The following is a 27,737-nucleotide window of genomic DNA, read 5'->3' as shown; positions in this document are numbered from 1 at the left end:
CACTCCAATTTGACACACAAATTTGTGTTCTGGATACAGGACAGTCTTCTGAAAATCTCAGCTTTTCCTGTCAGATGTTACACAAGGTCCCACACCCAACTCAGCACACTGCACACAATGCCAATCAGTATGGACAATAACCTTCTTGCAGTCTCGCTAGAAAATCAGAGGCCACTTACCTATAATGTGTTCTTCCATCAATCTGACTTTTCAAAACGGTCGGAAAAAATGCCAGGCCTGGGCAATAAATAAAGAGCGGCCACCCATGTACTAAACATATTCCTTACAAACTGTTCTTCCTCATTCTTCTAATGTCTCACACAGGCTACACCTCCTTTAAAGGCACAGCACATTCAAGCAGAAAGAGGAAGTTCCCACAATATTCAAGAAACTAAAAACAAGCAGCGTGGGGGGAAAGAAGCTGCCTATTTTAGCAACAGTTCTTTTAACCCCTTAGACAGAAAACACATGCACTGTACAAAAAAAATCTAAAAAATCCATATCTACACTTGTTTGCTATTTACCATAATACACCTTATCATTTACACTGTGCATGCATGGCTGCAACAGTAAAAGCAACTTTATCTTAATTTTTACCTATGCAGATAATAATTAGAGTGGCCACATGCGATGCATTTTCTTGTGATGGCAGCAGCACCAAGATCAGTAATCTTTGTGAAGTGAGCGGCGTATTGATGCATGCGCAGTTGGAGCAATCTTCCGGTTTGCGACAACTGTGCATGGCCCGAAAGAGACAAAAATTGCCGAAGGGGAGAGAGAAGACACAAAGATTACCGAAGAGAAGATGATGCCGGCCGTGAGCTCTGCTGCTCTCACTCTGCATGTGTGGTCGCTATTTCTAGAGGGCACAGAATTCAGGGGTAAGACTGTGCAAGGGGGAGGCAGAGAGGGGGGCTAGTGGGGATTTATCACCATGGGGGTTTAGTTCTCCTTTAAAGCTGGCCATAGATGTTGAGATTTTTAAAAGATCCGATCATCATCGTGAGACCACGATTATCTCGGAACGGTTGTACGAATTGTCCATCAACTAAAAGACCAATTTGCCAGGAAAACAAAGGGGAGCAGCCTGCTTGGCCCTGCAAACATAGATAGATTGCACTGGGACCGACAAAGATTTTTTAACCTGGCCGATCAATACCACTATCCGCACGATAATTTCGAAGGATTGGTTGGATTTAGCTAAAATCGGTCGTTCGGCAAGAGAAATCTTTGTATCTATGGGGACCTTAAGTATATGAGCATATCTATGATGGCAGGGGAAAAGAATGATCAAGTACAGGCTAATGTGACAGACAAATTCATCCGTACCAGCTTTCTTGGCCAGATGAAAGAAGGAAATGCATACTGAAAGATCTGCTGGCAGTCTGCATTTCCAATATCTTTAGCAAATAATTCATACTCTAGCAAGGGCACAGAGCTTGTGCCTGTCACAATTGATACATTGGTTGCCAACATTCCTCTGATGCTATTGAACAATGCATTAAGTAATGCAGCAAATGGTCTGGTAAAAAAAAAACAATTAATTAAAAAAATTCAACTACAGTAGAACCTCACTTTTTCCAGGGAAACGGTAAAATGCAGAAAGAAATTAAGCTGGCTTACATGCGCTGGACCTCAAGTAATTCCAGGTATATAAAAGCAGGGTTTTACTGTATTTGAAAATATTCAATTGAATAAAGCATTTTAATGTATTTTAATTTATTTACATGCCCCAGGGAAGAACTCTGCAATCAAAATGTTTGCACTACTGCCCTTATGACTGTAGTAAGCAATTATTCAAGAACAAAAGATGCACGTTAACTCACTTCAGGCATTTATTTGTGCAAATTCTCCAGAATCATTACAAAATTGTGTTAAATAAATTCATGTGTTACATACCACATGGCAGCCTCTCATCTTTCTCTCCATACCTGATGCAAGCCACACCCTCCTGACGCGTTTCTCACCATTGGGTGCTTCTTCAGAGGAGGTCTGTATGACTGTAGCAAACAGTGGGGGGCTGCCTTGCTCCTCCCACTTAATCTTTAGCCAAATTACTAGGATTACTAGGACATGTCTTATAAATTGAGTAAAGGGTCTCTATCATCCCAAAGCTTTCCATTTACAGTTTAAAAAACAAAATACATTAGCATTAAAACAGTTTAGATCGTCTTCCTTTGCGTAGCTTTCTTTTCTCAGTAAGTCCACTACTTGGAGCTTGAATGACTAGTCACCAGTGTTTTGTTACTTTTCAGGGAACATTTAAATTGAAGTATGAAGCAGGATGACATTACATTACCATTACATAATTCTTTAACAAAAAAACAATAGTTATTTTCATTCATCATTTAAGAAATATCATTCATTTAAAATATTTCTTAAAAATGCACCCTGGAAAAAATGTGTCTACTGTAGAGATGCAGGATACAGTCGCAAAGCAATGGGAAAACCCTGGTTATGACACACAGTTGCTATTACTGCATAATAACATGCCTGCATAAATGTTTGAGCCATAATGTCTCATAAGTACCATACAAAAGAAAGACCTGCCATTTATTATTACCACAACCCTCTTTAGTGAGACGACAACAGACGAGGCGTGGAGATCATTTTTTAGTTTGTCCACAGAAAAACCTAGAAGGCCCTCTGTGAAGTGATAAGTGTAATTTAAGTTCTAAGTATATCTGCAGTAGCTTAAATTTGTCAAGTGTATGAAAAATTTTATAAGACTGTAATGTGACTTGTGTTACCCAACATTAAATTTACTTACTAGTAAAATGTACACTTGAGCCCTGTCTAGACACGTCTTAATGGAATGTAAGGGCTGAGAGACAGAATTGACAATTGCCTATAAATGTCCCAGTTTTCTTGCCGTGTGTCATGGTTGGCTAAAGGGCTGCCAATCTTCTGAATCATTAACATGATATCCAAAAAAAAAAAAAAAACCTGTTTATTCACTTGGCCCAGCAGCACTTATGAAGCATCCATTCTTTGCTAACATCATCCTCTACAGTTGAGCAAATAATTTAGATAGGGCTGCATTTGTGCTCCGTTCCACTCAAACAACTGCTATACATGGAAACCAACATCCTTTCATGTGTTGTTCTTATAATCCATAAAAACAAAATTTTTCAGTAACACTAGTCAGGCTAATGGCTTGACCCAGCACAGACAGTCACTGTTTTAAATAAAAAAAAAAAAAAAATACAAATAAAATCAGCCAAATACAGTTATTTTCTGTATATTTCATATGCCCCCTTTGCATGTATGCCTCAAATAAATTGTGAAATGTTTTAAGCACACATGATAATTTAGAAACTAACGGGGAAATCCAATAAGGTGGGCTATCAACAGTCTATGGGTCAAAAGGACAAAAAGCACACACATTCTGGCCACTTTTCTATTTATTTTGATTGCTTGTTCTAATAGTGTTCCAAAAACGAAGTTGTTTACAATATTGCTGGTACGCGTTTGGACAGCTTTATGCTATTGTCACAGAGGCTATTGCTATTAGGCAGAAAAGAGCGGCACACAAAACCTACATCTCTACCTGTAACTACTTCTGATTGTACTCCAAAAACTGGCTGGTTCATTTGCTCCTGGTAAAATATGCCCTCCTAATGTGAATGATGTATAATCTCTGTAAAGCACTGTGTAAATGTGTCTTTAGTAATATAATCTGAAAGTGCTCAACTAAACTCTAGGCACCACTCTTTTCATAGATAACTACAGGAAGCAGTGCAAGGCAGAGTGGGTTGTTTAATCTCAGTTGTTTTCTGCCTGGTGCCAACAGTGGTAATAAAGAGGTCTTTCAATGCAGGGCCTCCCCTATTCATATTCCAGCCTCGTATTCATATCAATGCATGGTTGCTAGGGTAATTTGGACCCTAGCAACTGAATTACTGAAAGTGCAAACTGGAGATCTACTGGATAATAATTAATTAACTCAAAAACAAAATGATAAAAAATGAAAACCAGTTACAAATTGTATCAGAATATCACGCTACATCATACTAAGGGGCAAATTCACTAACTGGCGAAAATTCGCCAGCACTGGCTTCGCGCACATCGATCGATCAGGACTAAATGCTGTGACAGATGTAAAATGATTGGGGTTACACTTCATAGATGGACAGACCAGTCCCAAAGGAAGTGAAAGCAGTAGTACTCCACTGCAGATGCTTCTACTAGCACTGAACTATTGCCAATTTTCGTCAGCGTTAGCCACTTCACCCTTTAGTAAATTTCCCCCTAAGTGTTAACTAAAAGGTGAACAACCACTTTAAAAGAGAAGTCAACCCCACCCCATGGAGACACCCGTCCCTACGCCCCCCAGCCAAACTGCCCCCCCCCCAGGAAATGCCCCATACTTTATACTTACCCTTCGGCACAGATTGTGGCATCGGAGTTCCACAAAGCCATCTTCCGTGTCTTCGGCAAGCCGAGTGGGAGATCAGCATGTTGGCGCATGCGCAGTTGGAGCAATTTGCCAGTTTGCGACAACTGCACATGCACCAAAACTCACGAAAATTGACGAAGCATCAGAAGAAGAAATGAAGACCCGGACGAAGGCTGTGTGGAACTCTGATGCCAGAATCTGCGACGAGGGGCAAGTATAAAGTATGGGGCATTTCCCAGGGGGGCAGTTAGGCTGGGGGGGAGGGAGGGTGTACAGGTATTTTTCTTAAAGGGTTGACTTCTCGTTTAAAACACATCATGCAAGATTAGCCATAGTTGTCAAAATCCTGCCAGTTAAAACAGCAACTTAAAGTTCTGCTTTGGTTTTCTACTGCTTCCCAATTTACTCTGAACAGCTTCAGCATTAGTAACTAGCTTCTTTGTCATATAATGGATTACGTTCAGTGAGGACAAAATAAGGATTTCACGGACAGAGCACTTATTCACAACACATATATGTGCAGTAAAAGAAAAAAATGTCTATGCCAACCTGCCGAAAAGATCGATCAGGACTAAATGCTGTGACAGATGTAAAATGATTGGGGGTTACACTTTATAGATGGACAGACCAGTCCCAAAGGAAGTGAAAGCAGTAGTACTCCACCGCAGATGCTTCTACTAGCACTGAACTATTGTGACCTCTAGCAAATGTCCATCTACACTGCAACCATCTACACCAAGGCAACACAAGATCTTGTTTCTGCCATTGCACTCCAACAAGCAGCAATGGACAAAACAGACCCTTCTCCTCCATACCTTGAGACAGATGTTTGACCACTTCTTTTCTCTGCCAGAGGGTGGTCAAAACATCTGGTGTGCCAAAGTCCTAGTAGTTAACACAATGGTGAATGGGCTTTGTTCTGTACTAGGACTGAGCAACAAAAGCCTAGGACCAAAAGCAGTTTCAACCGGTCTTAGGCCAATGTCATATGGAGCACTTTTTGGCTTTTGCCCATGATTGCTTCTCTGACAGACCTAAATGGGGGGGGGGGGGGATCAGGAATGAGGAATGAGGTTTCAGGGGGAATAGTTTTATTTGCCAAAATTTGATTTATGTTTTCAAGTGGAAAAGGGGTCACACCTGAACCCTCATATTTTTACCATTCAAGTCAACAGGAGCCAAACCAGTAGATAATGGGTACTTTTAAGGAAAACAAGTGCATTCCATTCTGCATTATCTAGAGAGATGCCAAGGAGTGGTGTCTTTGTCCACCACTGTTCTCCATCTGAGGGCCCAGTGTGCTTTCAGCCTTAGCTGCCTGGGCTAGATCTACCTGATATTTTGCAGATGAGAGCTAGCTAATGCATGCTGTATTAAAACGACATTACAGCAGATTCACACAAAGTCCAGCAGGGACCACTGAATAACATCTTTAACATCTTTAACAATGAAGAGCACTGTGTAATATTTCAGAAGCACTGAGATGCAAAAGAGAAAGAAACATGTCTACATAAGCATTCAGTAGGAATGCCACTTGTAGCAATAACATACTGACTTGTTTAATAGTAAGTTGGGCTGATTTTGGCCTATTCTTCCAAGCAGATTTCCTTTAGGTTGCTTGGGTTTGTATGAAGATGTTGGGGCATATTAATTTACAAATAATGTTAAAGTCTCTCAATCAAACTGAGATTAGGATATTAACTGCCGGTATTTGACATTTATTCTTGAGGCTCTATAATACTACTTGTTTCTTGTGTTTGGGAATTAACATTTACCAAACGTTTTAAAATTGAGAGGTAGCTAGGAACAAAATCCTCTTAACTAACCCTAAAGGTGGCCATACACGAGCAGATTTAGTTGTGTGAACCAACCGATTTTAGCACAATCTGATAATATTCTCTACTTATTACATCGATCAGGTGCAAACAATCAAATTGTTCTGACAAAACTGTCCCAACAGTTGATCAAAAAGGTTTAAAAGGAACAGTTCAGTGTAAAAATAAAAACTGGCTAAATAGATAGGCAGTACTAAATGAAAAATTTTTCTAATATAGTTAGCCAAAAATGTAACGTATAAAGGCTGAAGTGACTGGATGTCTAATATAATAGCCAGAACACCACTTCCTGCTTTTCAGCTCTATAACTCAGAGTTGACTTGAAGGGGGGGCCACATGGGACATTACTGTTCAGTGAGTTTGCAATTGATCCTCAGCATGCCGCTCCGATTCAAAAGCAGCCCATGTGGCCTCCCTCAAGTCACTGATTGGTTACTGCTTGGTCACCAGGGTAACCAGTCAGTGTAAACAAAGAGAGCTGAAAAGCAGGAAGTAGTGTTCTGGCTATTATGTTAGACATCCAGTCACTCCAGCCTTTATACATTACGTTTTTGCCTAACTATCTTAGAAACATTTTTTATTTTGCACAGCCTAACCATTTGACCAGTTTTTATTATTTTTACACTGAACAATTCCTTTACAATTTTTCAGCGTGAGACGATGAAATGGGCCAGTGGATGGTATTGTTAAATGATCCTTCACTGCAAGAAAGTAAACAAAGGGACAGACAGTCATCGGTTAATATATGTGAGATCTTGCAGCCTACAAGACAAAGATATAACCAAAGTCTTCTCGTATCATTCAAATGATCGTTCACAGAACACCAACTAAATCTGCCAGTGTACAGTCAAATTAACAGGCCAAATCAAACCAGTACATTCTTTCCCCAAAAGGGTTCATGGTGGATTTAAGCACAGAAACACGTGAAAATGCATTTGGGCTGTGAAATTTGTTTCCACACACAGGCCAACACAGTGCCTGAAGATGCAGTAGCATTATGGAGCATTTATATGTAGACCAAGAAATAGCCATGTCTGGTATTACCCTAAATGCTGCAAAAGGTGGCTCTGCAATAAATGAAAGTGTGTGAAATTAAAATTGTTACAAATAGTAGATTTTACATTATTCTCTACAATCAATAGCAGTGCTTGGATCAGTTTCTGACTTTCCATGCATGATGTTAATGTTCAGTATACTCTGATACTCCTGCAAGATGTAATTAGACAAGCCCACACATCACCAGATTCTCCAAAATACTGGTTGACTTGGCAGTATTGCAGTACTGCCAACTTCTGTCTGTCTGTACATGCTGCTTTAGCTATATCTGGCAATGCACCTACAAAGGCTAGAATTTCCCCGACGATCAGCAAGTATTACAACTGTGTCTCAACTAACATCCACTACAAGCTCAGAACAGCCTCGGTCATGGGGAATCCTGCAGAACATTTTGGAGATTTAGTTACCACATGAAACTGTCCATATGAGCTACTTTAACATTGCATTCAAAAACCAAGACAATATCACTAAAAATGCCACAGTGCCTTTTAATGACCATAACTGTTCTCTCTGGTGAATGCAGCATATCCCCAGCGGCACCCATTTATAGGTCAGAAAACGCTGAGCTCCTTTTATACATTGCTGACCTATGGCCAAAACTCAATATAGGGCCACATAAATTCAAAGCAGCATCACAGCACTCGTAGTGCTGCTCAATTGTTTCCTTATAGTGGGCTAATTAGTCAATAAACTACAGGTCTGGTTGCCAGACTATAATAAAACAATTATGTCATCAAGAGAGCTCAATTTAGCGCTTAAGGGACAATAATGGTCTTGGGGGTGTCAATATGTGGCCCTCAGGCCTCCAGTTGGACAACGTTAATCTAGGTGTAGTGTATAGTTGTGAGACCAATGGGAACTTTCCCTGTCAAAGCAACCAGTAGCCAGTAAAATTTATGCCACCGGTGGCCAAAATGTCCTTAATAGAATTGAAGGTACAACTCTTACTAAAAAACATTTCTCAAACAATTTAGAAGAATACATTAATAGTCCAGCGGGAGGTCTAAGAGGATAGAAGCACCACTGCATCTTGCTTGGGAGGTGTGCTGGAATACTCAGAATTATCCCTATAAAGAATTTCTCTTTGAAAATTATTGGAAAAATTGGAGTAATTTTTTTTTAGTATACTATACTTTTTGTAATTTATAAAATGCATAATTTAGCAGTAGAATATCTAAACAGTAGATATGCTTTGCATGCACATGGGATACATACACACATTAGTCCATACATAAGCTACATTTTCATTCACAATCGGTTCCAGAACCAGAAATATTCACAGGGCTCTTACGTTTTAAAAATAAAAACAAGTTTTCCTTTTGTTTCAAAAGTGTATGTATATATATATATATATATATATATATATATATATATATATATATATATATATATATATATATATATATATATATATATATATATATATATATATATATATATATAAAGATTATGTAGGCAAAGCATTGGCCAGAGATTTATAATAAAATGCTGGAGTAGTTTTATTAGACCAGGGGTCCACAACCTTTTTTCCCCATGTAATGTAAAAAGAGTTGGGGAGCAACACGAGCATGAAAAAGTCCCTTGGGGTGCCAAATAAGGGCTGTGATTGGCTATTTGGTAGCCCCTATGTGGACTGGCAGCCTACAGGAGGCTCTACTTGGCACTACACTTGGTTTTTATGCAATTAAAACCTGCAATTTGAAAATAAGCACCTGCTTTGAGGACACAGAGCAACATCCAAGGGGTTGGAGAGCAACATGTTGCTCACAAGCTACTGTGGTTGGGGATCACTGGGTTAGACATACCTTTTAGTATGATAGCAGATGTTGCAGCTGAGGGATGTCCAACCTGTAGCTTTATATAGCTTTTTAATGAGCCAGCATAACCTGCAGTTCTATACATTGAGCAGGGCATATAAATAAAAAAAAACAAAGAAAATCAAAATATGGTTTGATACAGGAGGTAAAGCGGGCTCTGCTTGCAAGAGCTTACAATCTAAAAGTCACATGGGAAAAGGCAAACAAGAATCCAATAAGACAGGAAGCCAGGCTGCATCTCTAGTCACTTGCCACTCCAGGGGTGACATACATGCCCAAATGGCCCTATGGGCCAAACAAAAACAGCAGAAGCAAATCTGGACATGTAAGGCCATTCAGCTGGAGAAGACTGGAGCAGGACCCTGGAGCAGATACTACATGACTGCACCAAGAATAACAATATTTTGAAATCAAAACAAGCTCTTCACGTTAAACACGTATCCCCGGTTAAGTCATTCCATGTATTAGAGAAAGAGGAGCAAGCCCAATAGAAGATGTTATCCACCATTGCTTGCAGCATCTGCCATCTCTCTGCACGTCGGCTCACTGCATCATCTCCAGTAAAAACACAATAAGGCGTGAAGAAAGAAAATGATGGCAGTGTTGTTTTTTGATCCTTGCCAATTCAGCAGAGTGCAAGTTTTGTAGAAGCAACAGTAGCAGTCATTGTGTTACACCTCTGTACCCTAATGAACTACAACTCCCAGCAGCCCTGATCACCGAGATCTCGGGGAGGAGCTAGATATTGTAATACATAAACAACGGGACTTTACGCCCCTCCCCCATCCACCCTGTCATTGAGGAGAATAGATAGAGGGTTCGATTACACACCCTGACATTAACACACAGCTTGGCTTGGGCGGGGCAGGAGTCGAGTCACAGCCATGAGCCCCATCCACCTGTAAACAAGAGCCCGCATTCAGCAACCTTCCATCCTTCACATTACAGGCAGAAAGGGGAGTAGGGAGTGGCTCTATTAACAAAATAGTCTACGCGCACACATATATATATATATATATATATATATATATATATATATATATATATATATATATATATATATATAATGACTACAGCGGGCGGCTAATCCGCGATCCCACGCGCAACATGGCGGCCATTCCACAAGATACAGCACTCACCGGCGGTGGGTCTCAGCTGTCCGTATACGGTGCATGTCTAGCAGCCGGCGGGGGGCTCGCCTGTTGGAGAGCTGGGAGCATCGTGTCCTTCCGGCTGCCTGCTCCTCTTCCTGTCCCCGAACTCCCAGAAGCCTCCTCTGTGCTCTTCCCTTCCCCCCACCTCTGCCACTTCCTCCTCAAACAGTTCTTCCTTGTAGGCTCTTCCTGTTTGTTTGTAGCCTCCCATCTTAGCATTAGCTACTGGAGGTGCACACGCTGTTTGAAAGGAAGAAGGCTAGGGGACTAAAATGGCACAGATAAACGCTAAACTGAATTCAGCGTCCAAAGTGTCATATCTGCCTCTACACACGTATCAAGCGCAAATTACTTATTAGTTATATTATCACCACGTCGAGTAATGATCCCAATTTTGGCACTCAGAGAGCGAAAGCCCCATTCACTGTAGCTGCTTTAATGTAAAACGAAGAGAATGCAAATTGTTAGGGACTTTTGTTTTTAAAATCTCTCAAAGCCTCAGACTAATTATCTCCTTTTATCACATTATACTGCACAATAATCATGAATATCCTGTAAACTATATCCTTATAAGTTGTGCTTAGTGATAGTGGCGTAGCTAGTGCCATAGCAAATTTCATTAAGGACCCCAAAAGATTGGCAAATCTAATGTGCCAAGATATAGTGGGATTGCTCATTTAGGCTTTTTTTGCCTCCCCCCTTCAAGCACAGGGTCTGCTTCCTCTATAGTTATGCCTAGGGTTGCCACCTTTACTGGAAAAGAAATACCGGCCTTCCTATATTCTTGCCATTTTTTCCTATTAATAACATAGGCATCAAGTATCATTTTTACCGGCCAGGTGGCTACCCTAGTTATGCCCCTGATGATATCATTTATAATTGGAGCTTAGTGATGTCATTTCTGTCAGATGTAGGGTTGCCACCTTTTCTGGAAAAAAAAATACTGGCCTTGCTATATATTTAGCTTTTTTCCCCTATTAATAACTCAGATGACATACTGAAACTTGTGGATGATAATAAAGCACCATCTTGTTAAATATGAGGCTATTAGAAGTTACCTCAGAGTGCTATGTCCTGTATAAAAGATCTTGGCCTTTAGCATTATGCATTTATATGGTCTTAGAAATCCTTGATGACCTATAATATTTGACTTTATTATAATACACAAGTATTAGTGAGTCTGACTGGGAAAAAACCTGGTGGTTTTCACCGGCCCAGACCCTGACCATTCAGTTTCTATTAGTTTACCACTCTCCATAATCTATACTGCATGTACAGACACTGGGCATCCATACTATGTAGGTAGGGTTGCCACCTTTTCCGGAAAAAAATACCGGCCTTCCTATATATTTTTCTTTTTTCCCTATTAATAACATTGGGATCAACCATCATTTTTACCGGTCAGGCCGGTAAAATACCGGCCAGGTGGCGACCCTGTAGGGCACTGCCATACTTATAAAGTGTGGAACCCTATAAATACTTCTTTCATCTTAATCCCTAGATTTTACTTCATTCATTGTAATTAAGACCATAGTTTCTGTATTGCCTTTTCTCCCGTTTCTACGCTGCTTTAGTAAATGGGTAACATGATTCAAAAATACAAATATTAATTGTAGCTCTATTCTATCCCCCATAGCTAACAATATAAAAACCATAAAGCCTAATTTTTTAGATTTTTAGGGTACCTTAATTAAGTTTGAAAATCCATTTTGCAACCTATTAAAGGAAATTTAACCCCCCTAAGAACAACAGATCCCTTAACTGCTTTCCATCGCTCCCTCCCTCACCTCTCCCTCCACACACAGCAGGGTTGCCAGGTCTAATTTTCAAAAGCAGCCAAAATCAGCTACAAAACCAGCCCAAAACTAACCAAGTCACTTCAAGAGTAGCCCAAAACTAGCACAATATGTGCAGTGAAAAAAAAATCTAAAAAAAATAATATATGTGAAAATACGTCTTTTTAAAATTTTCACTGATTTGCAAATTTTTCCATAAAGTAAAATGGGACAGATTCACCACCACCAGAGGCGTAACTACAGAGGGGGTCCCAGGAGGTATAGGGGCCGCATTTTGTCTTCTTAAATGAGCAAAGCTGTGCATACAGTTTGTCAATCACTTAAATCATTTGCTCTCTTTATAAGCAGGGGGTTACATTTACTTAATGTTACAATATTTTTTAAATAACGCATATCTTCCTACATAATTCTGCTCTGATGTACACTTTTATATTATATGTTGTTCTGCTGATTCTTTTTGGCCCGACTTGCCAAGCATGCCCTGATAGCTGGGCAGTATGGTCTGAATCTGCCTAATGGCTCAACCAAATCTGGGCCTGTATTGCCTGCTTGGGGCCAGTAGCACACTGGACACATTTTCTGGTGCCTCTGCAGCCTGAAATTTAATAAAATGTAATCCTCCTATGACAAGCAGTGCCAGGCAAAAAATGTTCAGGTCCTTTTTACTAAATGACAGGCCGCACAGGCAAATTTGGGCACCTGCATGTATTATAAAGAGCAGCACTGTCTGCATTATCAAATGCCCCTCACAAGTGTTGCAGCAGGAGAAGATATAAGCGCCATTGTGTGTGTGTGTGTGTCTTGTAGCGACATGTGAACCCAGGCCTGAATTTGTGGTGAGGCTACTTAGTGATTACCCTAGAATTTCCGCAAGTACTCTCCCCCACGATGTGTCTCTTGGGAGTGATGGACCACTTAGTACCCACAGCCCATGCATGGTTGAGGTTTTGTGCTTTAATGTATTATGTTAAAAAATGTATAATAATGCGTTGGATGCCCACCCCTCCCACACCTTACTCCAAAATTAATCTAGTAAACTCGATTATACCTAATATTAAACTCACAAATTAAGCTAGAGGTAATGCCAGCAAATGTGACAAAGTATGGAGTCCCTGGTGGGAGTCAGGTCCAGGACCCTAGTTACAACAATGCTATTGATTGATAGGTCTTTCTTACACCTGTATCACCTAATAAACCCTGTTAAACTAATATCTCTGATTCATATAGTGAAATAGGTTTGATCAAAACCAGAGACAAATGTTAACTTAAGAAAACATGTTTATTGTTTGATTTGGTGGAAACAATAAAAAAAAGTACCAATAAATGTACCTATCCATCCATGCACACTGATGCGGATGTCAAGGGCTGCTGACTCAACTTTGGAATACCGACAAGTGATTTAGTATCTATGCAAGTGCTTTTATTTTTAAAAACAGGAGTTTTTAGTTGTAAAGTTCTGATCATAAATTTCATAATTAATTTAGCATTTATGCAAGTGTGTCTATTTTTAAAAACAGGGGTCTTTAGTTACAAAGTTCTGATTATAAAATGTATCAAAGCTCATAGACCAGGCTAAAAAGCAATACCATGGGATGAGGATCAGTAACACAGTAGGGATTCATTGACAGCAGATGGCCTAATGAACAGGAACCATTATTAGCAGAATTCATGGTGCTGACGCTATGAAGTAAGCTCTTCTGGCCAAGTCTGCATTTCCCACAAGGCCTTGCTTGTGCCTGTTAAGCAAAAACCATAAAATTGGTCTGGAAATTCACAATGTCACAAGGCAAAGCCCCATTTGTACCAAAATAAATTCTGCTCTGACCAAAGATACTGCAGTTCTGATAATACAACCATACCATACCCACTGTCTCACAATTGGTTGAATTAGCACATGATTACACATGTGAGCAGTAACGCCACGTCAAGGCTTCAACCCTGTTACTGTCCATTCACTCCGGGTGTAACATTCCTCAGGGGGCCTAATAATATTATAGCAACAGTCAATAAATAACATCATCAGAAAATAGTGAGGCTTACTCATGTCTGTGAAGTTTACCCTATGCTCAATACATTCCTAAATAACTTCTAGTTCATCTGCAGGAAGGTAAAAAAAACCCATGTACTGGGGGGAAAAAACCCTTCCTGGCATAGATGATTGGACTATAAGCATTAATATCAGTGTATTGGTTCAACAGACATGTGTATGAAGGCAAAGCAAATTGAATGTTAGACCCCCTTGCCCTCTTACACCCTTGGCTTTTCATATCTCACATTCACGCACACAGTCACACATCATTCACTTCAAACAATTAACTGTAACTGTATACACCCACCTGTACCTGTAGGAAGTAAAATATTAATACAAAATGTTCAATAACTATATACATGGTATAAGGTCCTACAACAGAGGTTTCCCTTCAGTTGGCATGGAATGCTCCATTGGAGGCTGCAGGAAAAAAGAGAAAACAACCCTTTAGCCAGGATGATATGGAATATGCTAACATGTGGGTATGTAATTATATCAATCCAGGGCTATGTATCTTTTTAATTAGCATTCAGCAATCATGTACTTACTGCTCTTAGCTGGAAATGGGGTGGTAGGGTTTTATTTTCCAGCTCCACCCAGTTGATAGAAGAGAAGAATGGGTGGTGTTTAATATTCCCATCCCCAAGACGTTTGTTGGGATCCTTCTCTAGGAGCTGAAGGAATAAAAGACAAAAACAAAATTACATATAAATATAGTAGTATGTCTTTGAGCTCACCAAATTCTAATGCAATAATATATAATAAAGACCATTTTCAAGTAATAAAGATAGGAAATTAATTAAGTACTAAGGGGTACAATATTAACATGTGTTTGTGCATATGTGTATATGTTACGCCACCCCTCTGTTCATACCTTTCTCAGAAGATCTTTCATATCCTCATTCAGCCAACGTGGAATCCTGGGCTCATCATTGATGGTAGAGCTGATGATCTTCTCCCTGTTGTTGCCTTCATAAAAGGGGGAGTCCCCAGAGGCCATCTGACAGATTATAATTCCAACAGAAAACCAATCCACTGCAGCATTGTATCTTTTCCTTTGCAGAACCTTGAAAAAAAGTGAATACTCAATTTGAAAAAAGCTCTGAATGAACTTCCCATATATGTTGACCTTCCTACTGATAATGAGTTTATTTAACAAACATAATTCACATACAGGGCTAGAAAAAATATTGAAAGAAATTTAAGTTGGAATGAATATCAGTTCTAGGCTGTAGGAGTAAATATTAATTTCCAAAATACTTTCTCATGACAACTGTAAATATTAATTTCCAAAATATTTTCTCATGACAACTTTCTATACCTAAGTGTTCTTGAGGTATAGAAAGTGATAGAGACAAAAGGGTAAGAAACTGGATTTCTCTAGTCGGCCCTCCTGTCAGTGCAATTTTCTCATGACAACTTTCTATACCTAAGTGTTCTTGAGGTATAGAAAGTGATAGAGACAAAAGGGTAAGAAACTGGATTTTTAGAAAGAGACTTGAATGAAGTCTATAATTGTCAAGGGAATAATTAATAACACACAGACAAATGCACAGATATAAATGGGGGTATGTTCCTGTATAAATCCCAATATACCTTTTCCAGCAACTGCTAAAATATTAATTGCAAATGGCCATACTACCGATACCCCTATGTTTGTACAGTTGATAAACTTGGTTTAGATCTTTCATTATACACTTTATTTCTATTACTGAATTTAAGATATAAATGTAATGAAACTGCATTGCTCACCTCTGGAGCCATGTACCCCAGTGTCCCTGCCCGGCCTCCGATGGTCTTGTCGCCAAACATTTTTGGAACTGCCAGGCCAAAGTCAGATATTTTGACATGGCCATCTTGGTCTAGCAGGATGTTGGCAGGCTTGAGATCTCTGTAAATAGAAGAAAGTATTTGTAGGGGTGGATAGGTCAAGCAAATATAGAAATAATCAGAGTGAGGGTAGGAAGCAATGTAAGTGATCAAAATATAGATAACCCAATAGAAACATTATGGAGAGGAGAGCTGGAGAAGCAGAGCTATACTGACCGATGAACAATGCCGCAGCTGTGCAGGAACTCCAGGCCGCACACAATCTCCGCTGAATGGAAACTTTTAAACAAAAATAAAATGTTAAAAAAAAATGACAGAAATTCCTAACATATTCACTTTACAGCATTATTTTTATTCTATGTATGCTGACTGCCTTTTCCTAAAATCCCCCATATTACTTACAGCACTGTCTCTGGCTCCAGGCTCCCGTAGTAATCCAGGTGATGTTCAAGGCTTCCTCCACTGAGGTAGTCCATCACCATGAAAACATGATGCTGGTTAAACAGACAAATGAAAAGAGATTAAAACACTTGAAATGATGGCACAAGAGTGAATAGATGCAAACATTGTCCCAGTTTTGTACCTGAGTTTGAAAAGTAGAATAGCCTTGGCAAAGGAATGGGTTCAGATGAGGCATCATGAGCACACTGGCCTCTATCCGGATGCTGTTGTAATTGCATTCAGGATTCTTCTTGATAACCTTCACAGCCAGTTTCCGGTTGGCAAATGTAGCCAACATAACCTGAGAAAGCCATAGAGAAATTAATATTAAAGGTTTTCCTGTAGGGACACTACCAATCAGTCATATTGATACACTTATTAGGTAGATGGATCAGAGCACTGACTGGACTTCAGTACAAATAATGGAACTCTGGTAGAAGAAGTAGAAATATATTAAATCACATAAAATATAAAATAATTCAAAGATAATTTTATGATAATTACATAAAATAGAATTTAAGGTAATTTGGAAAATTTCTCTATAAAGTAACTAACTCACTTTGCCGAATCCTCCTTGTCCAAGAATGGAATGGAAGTCGTAGTTGTGGACATCCAGTGGGCTAATTCTAACTCCTGTAGGAAAAAGAAACCACATGTATGAGTGTTTGTCCAAATTGTCCTTCATAATCATAACCTAAATTTATATGAAGTAATGAATATTTTTTTCTTCTTTAAAGCGGACTTGTCACCTACACATAAAAAGCTGCATAATGAAAGTCCTTTGCAAATAAAACATGGAACACAAATTCCTTTTTTTAATGAAAACATCCATACCTGTAGTAAAGGTATTTAAATATCTGAGGTGCCAATCAAATATTATCTGCCCCACTTCTATGCCTGAGTCAATTACTTTTACTGTCTGTTCAGCACTTCCTACATGTCACTGCACTCCAATTTCCCCTTCTCTACTCAGGCTCTACAATTGTGTAGGGCACTGCCCAAGGGCATTAGGTCCCCCTTTCTGGTGCATACACAAGATTTTGGGGTGATACACAATTTGTCTAAATAACAGTGTCCACAAAATGGCACATGCGTGCTTGCTGTGATTCCAAGACTGAAGGAAACATTTATATAATAATTACAGTGTGAGTAAAGTTTATTTTGCTTAATTAATATGATAGAAAAGAATTAGAAATTATTTCTTAGGGTGACATGTCCCCTTTAATATATTTCCTCTTATTATGGTACATAAATCCAGTTTAAAATAAGAAATAATATATACCGTCCATGTGCAAACACAACACCAATTAAATTGCACTTTAAATGGCTAAAGAATATTTAAAAGGAAGGGACTCATGAACTGTTCTATACAGGTATGGGATCCATTACCCAGATAGCTGTTATTCAGAAAGCTCTAAATTACAAGAAGGCCGTCTCCCATAGACTACATCTTAATCAAATAATCTATAATTTTAAACATTATTTCTTTTTTCTCTTTAGTAATAAAACAGTTCCTTATACTTGATCCAAACTAAGATATAATTGATCCTTATTGGTGGCAAAACAATCGTAATGTGTTTAATTAATGTTTACATTATTTTTTAACAGGCATAAGATACAGAGTTCCAAATTACACAAAACCTCAGGCCCCAAGCATTCTGAATAACAGTTCCTATACCCGTATATGTTTAAATAACAAATATTTTAGAATGCAGCATTAATACTCATAAACTTGCCCTGTCTGCATTGTTATCTGATATTAACAGGGTTCCCTTTATGCATTATACAGTTTTTAACTTTTTTTAAGTTCTAGTTCACTTCAGAATGAATTAGTGTAGTAAGGTGTTATCTGGTTGCTAGAGTCCAATTAATATAAAAACTAGGCAGTGGCATAAATAACAGACAGCAATATAATAAAAAGTGGTTGTTTGTAATCTGGCACAAAGTGCAATGTGTAATCTGACCAATGCCATGGGTGCAAGTGTGTCATGCATGGACCCTACGTGGCACAATGTAGGAATGAAACTGACTCTCCCACAACAGAATAATTATTTTTTTTACGGGATATGCTCTCTTTTGGGGGTCAAAATTATATCCAATTTTCAGAACTCCATTTTATGCATATTACCCACACATATACCCAGAAAGACAAATACAGCAGTTTATAATGCATTAATGACCTATTAATGCAGTAAACTCAGCTTTGGAAATATTAGCCCTAATATCAAAGTGCTACTTGCTTTTTTAGTAAGTGATGGACCTGCCTACTGCTTCAGGGCCATAGGCCAATTTAGCACAGTATTTTGGGACTATTTGCATCCAGCACTAACACAGTAGAGGTGATTTACTAACATCGGTGCTGAACTGCACAAGCCTAGTTATCAATAGCAACTAATCAGATGTTCATATTTTTATTCATTTTAAAGCATCAAAACTGATTATTCTTTGGTTGTTATTGGCCGCTGCAAGATTGCTGAAGCCTAATTGCCAATAGCAACTGCAATTGGTCATTTTAGCTTCTTTCTTCATAAACAGTCTCTAGTATATTAAAATACATGGATAAATGAATCCCCAATCTCTGTCTTTAACAAAATATACAAAATAATATCACATTTACATAGACAAGTTAATGGTCAAAACAATGAATATTTGTCCTAATTAAAACATGATCTTCTAAAAATCCCCATGTCTAAAAGATAAGAACAGAGTAAGGGGTATTCAATAACAAATCAATATGTGCTACATACTGTAACATGGGCAGGTAACATGGATATATTTGGCCTAAAAGATGAGGGAGATCCCTGCTAGATAATAACATTTGCCTCCACATACAAAATAGCAGCCAAACTAATCCACATTTCAGTAAGACAACAAACAATCAATAGAAAAATCCCCAAAAAGCAAATTGTGGCAAAACAACAGGGGCAAGTGACAGTTTAACAGCTTTTCCAAGAGGGATGTCCTTTTACCTCGTTGTCTCTTCTCCATCTTCTCTTGACGACGATCCTTTCTTCTTTTTCTTCAATATCTGACCTTAATGCACCTCTGTCTCCTTCTCTCCCACTCCGAGAGGGCTCAGGTACAAATATCTCTACAAAATTCAACGCTCAGTATCCGCTTTGATAGCCAAAAAACTTGCGAGTCTCTCACCAACACTCCTCTCTCACAAGCAGTCCCATCAAAAGACAGTTGGGCACATGCATGACATCATCATCTTGGGCTCCTGCTGGAAGATACCATTGCAGCAGCGCAGGGTCACAGCTCAACAGTTATTACACCTGCAGTGGTTTCTGGTTAGACCAATTAAGGGGGTTGAGTGTGAGTTCAGAGGTTGGTTTATAAGGAAAGTGTCCTTTTGAACATCTTTTATTCTGAGCTTTTCTTCAACCAGATCCCTTTACACGTGGAAGACACTTACTAAGGCTTGATAGGTTTGCATCTCACATATCATGGGGTCACTGTATATTACTGTATATTATTGGTAATCATTATGGTTCCAAACTCACTTAAACAACTGATTTTATCAGCATTTATGTAGGGAAGCCCTCCGTATAGCAGGCTTGCATGTTAAAGAAGAGGTAGATGAGATGCAGATGAGGAAACCTTATATTGTTAGGGATCTCTGTGGTTAAATTCTAAAATGCATAAACCACCAACATAAGGCATCTGCTGCTGCGCAAGTGTTACAGTGAGAATAACCCCCTTTACTGGGTTGGCAGTCTCCATCCCCATACATTCCAATAGAGTGCCTAATGCTCCAGCTAGGTGACAGGGAGATGTGTTTAAAGGAATCTGTGACCTGCAAACAACATTTTTACTGAGATAAGATTGCCACCTACCAACAGCTAATGGGTTTGGTGACAGCCCAGAAACGGAACTAGAGGGGGGCGGGCCCTGGCGCAGGACGCGCAGCCGGGCCCCCTGCCCCCCTCCGTACACCCACCCCTGCTCCCCCGGTAGTTCCGCCCCTGTGACAGCCTCTCAGAGAGAGCAGTGAAATAACATTTTAACAAACTTGGGGCATTTCAGTGCTCCCATTTTTTCTCTCAGGGCAGATTGAACAGCAGGTCAACTCCATTCTGACAACACAGGCAATACAGGAGCGGAAATGTTGACAAATGAATTTGAGAATTTTGAATGTGCGTGATGGCAATTCTTAAGGAACGATCTGAATGATCTTAACTCTGAGACAAAGATGTAGCATATTTTATTCATCAAAGAAAGGGTATTTTATGCCATACAAATTTATGTAAAATAAGGATGATGACACATAGGCAAAGACAGCTCAAAGAATATCTAGAAGACGGAATTGAGCAAATTGAGAAGAATCCTTTGCATTTAGAAAGATATGATCTTAAAACATTTTACAACAGTATTTGTAATTATGACACTAATCACCTTAACTAAAAGCAATTAATAATTGGACTGTATCTCTATACTGTATGGGCATCTAAAGAGATAACACGTGTGTTGAGATTGAACCCTAGAAGATGCAGTTGCTGGATGGTTGAAGGACTAATTCATCTACGTTTTTCTGTAAACGTATGGTCTGCTTGCAGTGTTAAGATCTGGTTGACCACTGAAAAACCCTCCCAAATATTGCAGTATTTGGACCTACCTGACTTTCTTTTGGAGAAGTTGCCTCTGGCAGCAAAGAGGACTTTTTGGTAGAAGTAACAGCCCAGTTTGGTCCTTGATAAAAACATGCTCTACAGCACTGCAGGATATGTTGGTGCTTTTAATGAGAGTAGTGGCTACATGATATTTTTGGGTCAACATCCTTTATTAGGCTTTGATCTAAAACATATTTTGTACCCACTACCCTCATTAAAATCACTTGCAGTGAAACTTCTGTCATTCCTTCCTTTTTATAGGAGAACTTAACCCCCCTTAAAATCCGAAATAGCCGAAGTCCTAAAGCCGCAAATGGAGCCAAAGCTGTGAAAAGATCCAAAGCCACAAAAGGAGCCGAAAGTCATCAAAGAAAACCGAAGAAGCTGCCATAGCCGAGGACAAGAAAGAAGAACCTGAGGTAAGTTCCACTGAACACCAATGTTTTTTGTTTTTTTTTAATTAAACCCCTGGCCATCAATGCTTTAAGAATTTAAGATAAGCAAAGAAACAATTGTAACTATTTAAGATAAACAAGTCTCTTGGGGGAACTGTGATTTGCAGCCTAAAGGGCAATTCACCTTCATTAGAAAAACTGTAATAAACACATAAAAACCACAGAAATGTGTTCAAACTTTCATAACCTGCCATTTTTTGTAAAATTAACATGGTAATTAGGGGGCTTTGCCACAAAAATTCCAAAATGTTGGGAGGTATGCCATAAGACCCTAATACATATACAATTTTAATAAATATTGGTAAAACAGGTAAACCTATAGACATTTTGGTGGCCAGTAGATTCTTGCCCCAAAATTGTCTGAAATTGAGAAAAGTCACCAGAAAACGCAAGAATGCTTAAGAGTGATGGGAGACTGGGGTACAGAGCCCACAAACTGGTAACTGCTGACTTCTACAAAAGTTAGTTCCATTGCATGCTGGGTATTGTAGTCTGACATTCAACTTGGCAGTCGGCAAATTGTTAAACAAAAACTACATTACCCAACATGCATTGGGAGACACAGGCTTGGCACATTAGGGCAACAAAAAACTTTGGCTGATTTCCAAAGTACAAACCAGCCAAAGGCCCAAAAAGTAGCCCAAATTCGTACCTTGGCTAGTTTGTACTTTCAAAACCCACCTGGGCTTTAAATTAGTAGCTCAATTTGGCTGGAAAACCGCCAACCTGGCAACCCCCACACACACTATAAAAGCGCCATTATTTGAAAATCTGAGTCGAAAATGCAGAGCAGCAAAGCAGAGTTCTCCAGTGCCATCTTCTGCCCATCTTCTGCCCATTCTCATGCTCTTTGGGTCTCTTTGCCAACACGGACCCTGCAGGAACATACACAGTTTAAGCCGATTCCTGACTAAACCCAACAACGTTTCCTGCAATATGACTTTTTTTGCATTAAAACTCCTGACTGAATAATGCTTTCAAAAACTCATATGTACAATATTTATTAAAAGCAAAAAACATTTAAAATGTTAAATAGAGTACAGATTCAAGGTATTCTAGTTTTCCTTTTACCATTTTAAAAAATTTTATATTTGGATTTTATAATAAATAAACAAACATTTGCATTTTGAAATATGTAAGTTTAGTCATAGTAGAAAAAACCTCTAACAGCCCGGGCCGCGCCGCTCAGGTGCCCAAGGCAAGCCGGCGTACGATGCGCCGCCGTAGCCCGAGTGTGCATGCGCAAGGCGGTGCTGGTGTGCACATGCGCAAGAAAGATGTGGTTTTTCATCTTATTGCGCTCCTGCTCATGTGTGAATTGCGTGAACGTGCACATGCGCGAATTGGTGCGAGAGTGCATTCGCGCGCATGCGCAGGGGCGCAAGAAGATGGAAAAAACACAGAGAGTCAGGCACCGGTCTGGGGGTAGGCGACAGAAGAGGTACGTGCCTCGCGCCCCCCAGCTTTGCGCCCTAGGCACGTGCCTACACTGCCTACCCCTAGTTCCGGCCCTGCTAACAGCACACAAATTTAAATTTTGATAAATAAGGATATATATGGTTATCCAGCTACCTCTGGGATGTCCAAGGCTGAAAACATTTGAATCAAGTGATGGAAATGCTACATTTAGATGTCCTTTTCTTACAATGGATAAAGCCTTTTTTCTTTTAGACACTTAAGGAAGAAATCATTTCTAGTGCTCTTTATCCTTCCTGTTAACCTTCTAACCGCATTCAGATCTTTAGATCAGATTGACCCTTGACCACTGTTCACATCTTGAACGAACCTTTATTCTTAATTATTCACACTTGTTATTTATTTAGAATCTGTTGCTGAAACGTTGCTTTAGGAAAGTTCTGCATCCCAGCATTGTGTTACTGAGATCAGAGACTGGTCTGTGGGTTAAAAGTCCAAAATGGGTACAGATTAGCGATTTTTTTCACTAGTCATGATTTTGCTGTGAAATTCCGCAATGCGTCATCGGTGAATTTTTTCGCAAAACTGCGGCAAAAATTTGCTTCAGAAAAATTTGCTGCAGCAAAAAACCCGCCAAGACAAAAAAGTCGCCATAAGAAAAAACACCCATTGACTTTAATGCATTTGGACAAAAAGTCGCCATAAGAAAAATGCCCATTGACTTTAATGACTTTGGACAATAAATTTGCAGAGACAAAAAAGTTGCCACAAGAAAAAAACTCCCATTGACCTTAATGCATTTGGAGCGAGAAAAATTGTCACATGTATAAAAAATTGTCGTGAGTAAAAAATCTTTGACGCCCATTGACTTCAATGCGTTTCACGAATTTTTTCGGCACAGCAAAACGGCACAAATTTGTCATCACTAGTACAGATAATGAAAACTAGCTTTCTCTGTAGTCCCTGCACTTGTAGCAGAAAAACCCTCCATGGGAATTAGCCAGTGGCAAAATTACAGAGGGTGCTGACCCTGTGGCTGCAGGGGGGACCAGGGAATTAGGGGGCCTGCAGGAGAGGGCAAGGCTGGTTTGCAGGTGATCTCGGATGCTCTCGGAATTGCAGATGTACAGTGATTTTGTGGTAGTGGTGAGGGATCTACAATTCTGCTGGGGGAGATTGAAAAATATTTCTAGAGCTGTAGTGCTGTGTGCAATTTTATGCACCATAATAAGTGATCTTTAGGGGGCACAGGCAGCCAGGGCCACAATCATTAATCTTTTTTTTTATTTTAAATGTTCTGCGCTATTTTTTTTTACTTGTAAGGGGGTCCTGGCCACTGATGTTTTTTTTTAACTTGGGGGGGGGGCCTGACCACCAATGTTTTTTTTAACTTGGGGGGCCCTGGCCACCAATGTTTTTTTTTTAACTTGGGGGGAGGGTCCTGGCCACCAAGGACTTTTTTTACTTGTACGGGTCACTTGCCACCATGTTTTTTTTAACTTGTAGGGGGGCCAAGCCACCAATGTTTTTTTTAAACTTGCAGGGGGGTCATGCCACCAATGTTTTTTTTACTTGTAGGGGAGCCCAGAAAATGTTGGTGTACGGGGCCCCTCGAAATTCTAATGGTGGCTCTATTGGGCCCTGCCAACAAGTAATATGGGGCACCAATGAAAAAAAAGCCCCTCACATTCAGGGCTACTCCCCTGACCTACCATGGCCAATCACTTAATTATGCCAAAACCCTCCTATGATCCATACAATTCTTGCACAATATCCCATAAAACTTGTCCCCTTAGTATCCATGGGCCCCCTGACTGCAGTATCTCCCTTCAGGGCCAGATTTACGTTTACGTTTGTCACCCCGCCCCCTCCCTTTTATTTTCGAAAATTTTCATCACCGGGAACGGAGATATGGGGATTGGCGCACACGAAATTTAAAAAAAATATTTTATCTCCTGCGCATCCCCAGTGTTTTTGAACCAGTGTTGGTGTGGTTGGGCAGCATGCTGCCCCCTAAAATCCTGCTGCCCTAGGCCCCGGCCTTGGTGACCTTTACAAAAATCGGGCCTGTCTCCCTTGATGGTGGCCCTGCAGGCAACTTATAGAGGTTAGTTTTGAGGCCAACAAGCAATCACAAATCTTTACCATCACATAAAGCTAAATTCTATTGCTCATCCTTCTAATAATTTTTTTTAGTATCTGTGTCTAATGGTGGTAAAGAGGGCCTTTTATCTTTTCAACCTGACTGAACATCTAAGTTCAGAAGCAAATTCCTATATGACTTTTGATCAGGGGTGCTTCGCCAATGAGGCGAGTTGAGGCTGTTGCATCAGGCGGCAGCGCCCCACTAGGTACCAGGGGCAGCAAAAATGCTGCTCCTGGTATTTTAAGAGCGAATTTCCAGGGGAGGGGGGGCAGCAGCAACTGCTTTTGATTCATAGTCCGCTGGTCATCTTATGGATCCAGATGCTAAGCTGTGGTGTTCAGCAGCCTAAAAGAGGAATGTGTGGATGTAACTAACAAAGGTGCAATAAGGGGTGAGTTTTTATTGAAAGAGATTTCTCATTACCCTGTTAAGAAGGGCTCGGCCCTATTCTCAGCATTGTAGAGTTTCTATTTGCAGTATTTTACTTTTTATATCTGTTTCTGAACTTTTCATTTCTGATCCTGCACTTCTGAAGAGCTGTTTGTTTGGATTCAGAGAATCATGATGATCATATTGTTATATTTTATTTATGATTTCTCTTTATATCCAATTCCTGTCCCTCCATTCAGAGTGATACCTGCAAATTAACTTATGTTTATTAGTTTGATATTTGTGGTGTATCAGTACTTGGCCCGCGGTCTTTATACTGTCTTATTACATCCCTGTCTTATTCATATCCAATTCCTGTCCCTCTGTTCAGAGTGTCACTGTTACCTGCAAATTAACTTATGTTTATTAGTTTGATATTTGTGGTGTATCCGTACTTGGCCTTTATACTGTCTTATTACATCCCTGCTGTGTAAGCAACAACAAAACTGCAACAAGATGGAAGTGCACTATCATCATTATACATGAGCAGATCCACTTGTTTGGAGAGATTGCTAAATGAGCAGATCTTGCCCCGATATGCCCATCTTAAATGGGTGATATTAGACTGATCTGATTGTGGGCCCTAACGCAGGGTCACCATAACCTATGACTAAGGATCTACTCCCGAAACGCGTTAGGTTTTACAGCAGCAACCCCAATAAAACGATTCCAGAAGTGCCGTCTGTCTGTCGAGTTTTGTCACCAATATACCCACCTTCAATGGGCGATATCAGATTGTCCCAATTGTGGGCCCTAGAACAGGGGCCCTGATATGCCAACCTTGAATGGGCGAGGAAGGAAGGAGTGAGGACCACATCAATGAACCGATGTAGTCCTCGATACGACGGCCAAGACCCCACTAAAGATGGTACAAGGAGGTTGTGTAGTGTAGGGTAGGTGAGTGTAGAGAGGCTGGCAAGGTAAAACGAGACACGGTAGGGAAATCCAGAAGAGGCGTCAAGGAAGGTTGAGGTTAGGACTAGCCGTAGAGAATCAGACTGAAAGTAGGCTGGCCGCCGGGTCAGGTAGATGTCAAATCACAAGGTCACAATAGGAAGTCAATCAGGCAATAGCACAGTAGTACAAGGTAGGGAACTTGATAACCAAGCACTAAGTGGCTTGGAAAGTGTTAAATAGGCCCAGGGGGTGTAAGCACATCGCATGCAGCAGGAGTCAGGATGCACACATGTCCTGGGCAGATGGACCCACCAAAGCTGAGGGAGTGCCCTTGACCGTGATTGGTAAGTTTTCTTAAATGCACAGAGCTGCAGGCAAAAGGTTCTCGGACACTAAAACTTGATGTATATGACAGTCCAAAAACAAATGCTAGTAAGAAAAGTTTCACTGTCAAACCCATAGACATGAACCTTATGGAGAATCAAAATTCAAAAATAGAAATAAACAATTACAAAGAACCACTCAGACCTTGTCATTGTCACGGGTCACACTCAACCTCCCTACAGAGGGTGCAGACCCTGTGATAAATTTGCAGTCATCTATGATCAGGGCCGCCATCAGGGGGGGACAGGGGGGAGAGTTGTAGGGGGCCCGAGGGTAAGGGGGGGGCAGGCCATGCCACACTTACTTGATTAGCTGGGCCCCCCATCTTTCTGAGAGCTGCTGACTTCGGGAAGGCATGGACGTTTAAGCCAATTTAGGCCACCAATTTCTTTTTCTCATGTGGGGTCCTAGCCACCAATATTTTTTAATGGGGGGGTCGTGGCCACAAATGTTTTTTTTTAAGGGAGGCCCTGACCACCAATATCTTTTTATTTTTAATGTGGGAACCCTAGCCATCAATATTTTTTTTGTTTTTTACTGTGTGGTGGGGGCGGGCCTGTAGGTGGGGCTTGCGGTGGGCGCAGACCAGGGGGTCCAGGAAATTTTGTCGTATGGGGCCCTGCGATTTCTGATGGCAGTCCTGCCTATGATAAATCTCCTCTTCTGCAGTCGATTAATGTAAATGACTGGTGGAAAACGTATGCGGTGCTTCGCTTTTCTGAAGTTGCCGAAAGTTTCCTTACAAGGTGGGGAAGCATTTGGAGAAGAACCAAAGAAGAGGAGATTTATCATGGACAACTAATCTACCTGTCTGCCATCTGCCTTAACATTTTGGTATCTTAACCCAATTTTAGGTCATTGGCTGAGAAGCATAGCCATCCACAAAGGGGGGCAAGGGAGCACCCTGCATCAACTTAAACCCCACACCCATGCGCGCACATGCACTTTAGCAGAGGGGAGGACAGGGGAGGGAGAGTGGCAGAGGGGACGGAGGGGAGAGCGATAGAGGGCAGTGAAAACAGACTAGGGGTAGGCAGAAG

At 40.2% G+C, this 27,737-nt stretch overlaps 2 protein-coding genes across 2 annotated transcripts in view; both read right to left on the bottom strand.

The window, feature by feature from the left end:
- rc3h1.L (ring finger and CCCH-type domains 1 L homeolog) overlaps positions 1-10,338 on the bottom strand; it is a gene marked incomplete at its 5' end in the record, with an annotated part of 44,735 nt that extends 34,397 nt beyond the window's left edge. Inside the window, 1 exon segment of the mRNA NM_001091079.1 lies at positions 10,247-10,338.
- Positions 10,339-13,610: 3,272 nt separating this feature from the next.
- Positions 13,611-19,345, bottom strand: LOC121403155 (protein kinase C delta type-like). The gene is made up of 9 exons (XM_041591051.1): positions 19,327-19,345; positions 16,917-16,990; positions 16,500-16,658; positions 16,319-16,410; positions 16,133-16,195; positions 15,839-15,977; positions 14,961-15,152; positions 14,635-14,760; positions 13,611-13,793 (listed from the first exon to the last, which is right to left on the bottom strand). Exons 1-9 carry the CDS (start codon positions 19,343-19,345, stop codon positions 13,611-13,613), a joined length of 1,047 nt encoding a protein of 348 aa, XP_041446985.1.
- Positions 19,346-27,737: the final 8,392 nt, after the last annotated feature.

This window comes from Xenopus laevis, chromosome 4L (genome assembly GCF_017654675.1).
Source record: "Xenopus laevis strain J_2021 chromosome 4L, Xenopus_laevis_v10.1, whole genome shotgun sequence".
NCBI classification, from domain to species: Eukaryota; Metazoa; Chordata; class Amphibia; order Anura; family Pipidae; genus Xenopus; species Xenopus laevis.
The sequence above is the reverse complement of the archived record's forward strand: the minus strand, read 5'-3'. Positions and strand labels throughout refer to the sequence as shown.